This window comes from Balearica regulorum, chromosome 1 (assembly GCF_011004875.1).
Source record: "Balearica regulorum gibbericeps isolate bBalReg1 chromosome 1, bBalReg1.pri, whole genome shotgun sequence".
Taxonomy (NCBI): Eukaryota; Metazoa; Chordata; class Aves; order Gruiformes; family Gruidae; genus Balearica; species Balearica regulorum.
The window spans coordinates 204,366,276-204,371,652 of record NC_046184.1 but is presented as its reverse complement, the minus strand read 5'-3'; the positions used below and the strand labels follow the sequence as shown (position 1 = coordinate 204,371,652).

Below are 5,377 nucleotides of genomic sequence, written 5' to 3'. Positions count from 1 at the left end.
CACTGCCGGGGCCGCATCCCCGGCGTGTGAGCATGCTGCGGTGGGAGGAGGGTTTCCTCGGTCGGGCCGGGTGAGGTTCAGACTGAAGTTAGGGCCGTGGAGAGAGGAAGAGGGAGCGCTGCCGGAAACGGCGGAGGCGCTGGGAGCCCGCGGTCCCCCGCGGTCAGCATGTAGTTAGGTGACAGCGACCGGAGCGCGCCGTCTCCGCCGCCAACTGGCGTCTGCCTCGCCGCTGGCGCGGCGGGCGCTGAAGGAGCCGGTGCAGCGGGTCGGGAGCCTCTCCGGGGAGGCGGAGAGGGGCAGCAGCCGCGCCTCGCCTCCCCTCTCCCCCACTTTCCCCTCTGCCCTCGGCGCCGTCTCTCGGCGCGGCCCTCCCTCCGCCACCCGCCTCTTCGCCGCTGGCCGGGGAGCTGCGGCCGCCGCCGCTGCCATGGGGCTGCCCACGCTGGAGTTCAGCGACTCCTACTTGGACAGTCCGGATTTCAGGGAGCGCCTGAAGTGTCACGAGATCGAGCTGGAGAGGACGAACAAGTTCATCAAGGAGCTGATTAAGGACGGCAGCCTCCTCATCGGGGCCCTGCGGAGTGAGTCCGGCGGCGGGGCCGGGGCGCAGGGGGGCCGGGGGCGGCGGGCAAGAGAAGGGGCTTCTTTTGTTTGAATGGGCGCCGGGAGCGGGCTCCCCTGCCGGCAGCCGCTGAAAAGCTCTTCGTAAACTTTCCCCGCCGCTTTGCCTCGCCTCGCCTCGCCTGTGGCGGGGCTGGGTGGGTGTCCCGAGGGGAGCGGGGGCGGCGCGGGGCCCTGCCCCGGCCCGCGGGCCCGGCCGCGCCCTCCCCGGCGGGGTCAGCGGGCAGCGCGGGGGCGACGCCGCTGCCGGGGGGAGCGGGTCGGCCCAGGGGGTCCCGCCTGGGGCTGGAGGGGGGGAAGAGCCCAGCTCCGGGGCTGGGGGCTGAAGGTCGCCGTGTAGATCTCTGTGCGGACCAGGCGCGTAGTGCTGCCAGGGGGTCTTGTTCTGGGACGGTGGCTGCTAATTAGGTATCTTGAGATAATGGCGATGTTCGTAATAAACGGGCAAAGCGAGACACTGAAGTGAATTTATATGAAGAGAGTCTATATTTCCCTCTCCTCCTGTCTTTATGTAGTAGTTTAACTTTTATGCATTTTGAAAGATTATGAAAGCAGAGATAAGGATGAAGAGTTTCATGCTTTTAAAACTGGGTAAGCTGAGCACTGACAGCTTCCCGGGACATGAAAACAGCCCTCACGCTTTGAAGAGCATTAAGTGAAAACTAGGAATTGCCGTGAACTTTACTCGACTTGACTTGCTCTCCTCTCCTGTAATTCCTTGCCACCTACTTCTTGTCATTAAGTCACTTTGGATCTCTCTTACCTGTTGCCCAGAGCTTTCCTTCAGCAGGTAGAGCTAAAAAGTAACTTGCAGCTTTGCAACATGAGATGTTCAAGGAAAAGAATCACCTTAATCCTCAAAAATACCTGCCACATTGACATGGTAGGCTAGTTTTTGTACGGTAAAGGGTAGCAGTATTGCTCCTTATGTGGGTAGGGAACAGGTGTTACTGTGCGCTCCTTAGCTCATAGGAAACCTAACTGATGCTAACCTGGAGTCTAAACCCAAAGTTTGTCCTGGGATAGGAGGTCAAATTGTAAAGGTTTTGTTTGGCCAACAGTAGGATCGAATGTTAATTGTACTTGTTCATGCATCGACCGTATATAGTTTATTTACAACATTGCATTTACATAAAGCTGTTAGTGTCTTTTTGAGACTTTTTTTCATATAAGTGCCGGTACTTCTGGACACAAAGCTGTTTTAGTGAGTAGCTGGATACAAATCTAGCATCTTATGTGAATTTGTGTTAAATTCAATAAATTCCTGTATCGATGCCCACAGAATGTGGGATGATAGAATACAGAGGAAATGTGCATGTATGTGTATACATATGTACACATGTATATAAAAACTGAATGGTACATTTTTCTTTCCAGAGCAAAAAAGTTTGGTTTTTAGTTGTACTTTAGGTCTTTCTCTTTGCTAAAAAGCTTTCTCCGTAAAATAGGAAATTTGAGTTTGTTTTAAGTTGTAAAAATGTAGGTTTAATAAAAACTTACTATTAGAAACCTGATCCTATAAGATGGTGCGCACAAGTAGTAATGACGGGTTCAGGTACCACATGGCTGCTTTTTTCACCTGGACTAGCACTGGAAAATGACTGCTCTCTGTTACGGATCAAATATGAACAAATACAACTTTCTTCTTAAGTTGTCAAAGACAGACTGCTGTAGAAGGAATATCATTCTTGAGAATTTAGACCTTCATTCTGAAGTGAGTAATCCCATAATTTTGTGAAGAATACTTGTGAGTCCTTGCTAGATCTAGACCCTGTACGTACAGAATTTAACAATTCTCTCCCTCTTCAAGGAGAAGCAGTATTTCTATTTCAAATAATGACTACTTAACTTGCAAGTTCTTCTGATTTTTAAAACTTTTTAGTTCAAATGTTATTGTGTTTGACACAATGCTTATTGTATTCTATGTGCAGCTTTAAAATGCTGTGTGCTATAGTGTCTTTTAGCCTTAGGAAAATAAGGTCTGGTCTGGTGTAGTAAGAAATATTTCTCCTTTTGTTCACTTCAAATCTCTTAGTTTCATGACCATGCCTTCCACAGAACACCACCTCAGTCTGTGTGTTAGACAACTGGGGGAAATGTCTGGATTTTTCTCAAAAAAAATAGAAATCCTGGCTTTATACAGTACAGACTCTGGTGTAGATACTGCAAGGACAGTGTACCTGTTATGGCAAGTAGCACTATTGTGTGTTTCCTTGAGTAGGGAATTTTTGACTTGATAAAGCACACTAGCTACTCCTACTCAGCTTTAAAGTCAGTGGAGTGTAACATACTCGTGCAAGGTTTATTGGTTTGGTGTTTTTTTTTTTGTTTGTGGGGTTTTTAAATTTTTTTTAATTGCCTTTGAAAATCTAGTCAAACAGTGGAGTAAGTACTTGATTTCAGTGATGAACTCCTATGATTTTGAATATTTAGTAACCTACAAGCCCTGGAGAACTACAGGCACTATTTACCATGTTTTATCTCTTTAGATGATCTAGAATTTTTTATTTACATATCATTTTGGAGGATCAGTTCTGTTGGGGGAAAAATCCAGACTACTGCAGAGCTTCAGCGGAAATGAGTTTTGGAACATGTCCTTCCGGACCGTGTTTAGAGAAGGGACACTGAAGCTGACTTAATGCAGTTAGAAAATACTATTATCTTTTAAAGTTGCCTGAATGTAAGATATTATATGAAACTACAGATGTGCATGGTTTTTCAGGTGGAATTAAACTTCTCTGTTATAAAAGTTACAAAATACTAATTTGTCCACAGTCCAGTATGTAAGAAGTTACTGTAAAAATGCAACGTTTATAAATAACTGACAAGAGATTCCACATAAATTGAAGGTAGAACAAATAGGCTTAATGTAGTATGCAAACATTTTGCATTTTAATTGGAGTTGTCCCAAAATAAGGTCAAGACTTTATTTTAATGTGGTTTTTCTACGTTCATTCCAAAGAGTGCTGCTTTCCAAAGTAGTATGCAGAGCTGTAATACTGTGCTCCATGAAGCTACAGTTGACTATTGCGAATGCAGTGAGAGCTGATAATGCTAGGATTGATATCAAATCCTCAGCAGCCATTTCCTAGCATTTTTTGCACTGTTTCCTTCTCTTTCTAAATATGAAAGAGAGTATCCAGGAGTACCCGAGAAGAGCACAGATTACATGGTCCAGTGTAGTTAGATGTTAGCATTACATTTGTATGGCCATTGTGCCTACTTCAGCCTTGTCCTACAATTAGTGTTTGCAGTGAGAAACTACATTTTTCTTTCAAATCAACTGAGGTACTAAATACATCACTGTCTCTTGAAAGGCTTAGTTTATGCATATAATAGGTGTTCCTATTAACATTTAAAAGTTATCTTTCAACAGAGATTTAACTCTGTGTGTGGGCACAATTAAGTAGGGGCATATAGTTTTCTTTGGTGCACCTGGAGGAGGGTTTCTTTGTTGTTAACTTATGAATTAGAAAAAAAACCAAAACAACCCACAACTTTTTAGAAAGCTTTAGAAAAGACAGTCTCCCAGTACAACTGGCCTTCTTGATTACTGGGTAACTATTGATATCATAACTTTTTCAGGCAGCTAATTTAATAGATCTTTCAGATGTGTGTTTAAAGTGCATATGCTTAAATGCCTCACGTAGTGAGGTCCAGTTGTAGCTGGGCTCCTGAAGCAGAATTGAAATTTTTCCTTGATTGCAGCTTGATTTCAGTTAAAACATCAAGTCTATTTTTCCTGTACTTTTTCCAGTAGTGTACTTTGTAATTTCTTTGTAGTTGCCTTGTGAAAAGGCATCCTAGTCTAGGGCATTGTCATATAGGTTATATAGGAAATTTCATTATAGAAATACTTGTATGTTTTTAATTTCCTTAATAGGCCTAGTGTTCTGCCAAAGTTAATGAATATTGTATTAAACAATCCAAAAAAGTACTATGTATCTTGTACAGGTGATCTTACGGCTTATTGTTGTGCAGAAGCCTTCAGTTTTTCCCTCTGATTTTTTTGAGGCCTTCTCTTTCCATCTGAAATCCTGTTTTAGCAACAAGCTCATGTATTGAAAGGTGAGAACTACAAAGTTTTGGTTTAAATAGTAGAAAGTTCAGTGGATTTGCAGCTATTTTAATGAATGCTATACCTTTTAAAGTGTTTTAAGATGATGCAAACCATCACGCAGAGCTGTGGTGTAATATAAATAAGATTTAACAGGTAACTAGGAATTTGTAATTTAGCAGTTTTATTTTACCTACTTAACACACGGAGAAACAGAGAAACAGGCACAAGATGGAAGTACTGTCTTTTGTGGGGGGTGTGAGGGGGTATTTTTTTACCAGGTTTTTATAGAAATTCCACACAGAAAAGACTGTCTTGAAACTGTTTTGACGTATAGTTTACAGGGATGATTCTTCTTCTCTCATAAACCTAATTATAAAAATACCGTGATGAACCTGGCTATATATGTGGAAATTTTGGGGGTTAGCTGGCTGGAAAAAAAATAAGGGCAAAATTACAGCAGAAGAACCTATGATTTTTTTTTTTTAATGTAAACTCCCCCCCCCCCCCTGCTTTGTATCTTTCCAGAGATGCATTTTCCCAGATATCTTGGCCACACATATTTTCATGAGATTGTATCTTTACAATGTCTTTTCCAGATACTAACTGGAGCAGGACTGAGTTCATTGAATAATAACTGCTGAAATTTGGTAGCAGTCATTCTGTTTTATTAATTTAGATTCTAAGTAAAACAAC

The 5,377-nt window shown here is 43.1% G+C and overlaps 1 protein-coding gene across 1 annotated transcript in view; it reads left to right on the top strand.

Annotated features, from left to right (window-relative positions):
* Nucleotides 1–22: 22 nt before the first annotated feature.
* Nucleotides 23–5,377, top strand: part of ARHGAP42 (Rho GTPase activating protein 42) — a 172,786-nt gene continuing 167,431 nt past the window's right edge. Inside the window, exon 1 of the mRNA XM_075742338.1 lies at nucleotides 23–584. Coding sequence (XP_075598453.1) covers nucleotides 431–584 — 154 coding nt within the window. The 5' untranslated portion in view covers nucleotides 23–430. The remainder of the gene's footprint in view (nucleotides 585–5,377) is intronic.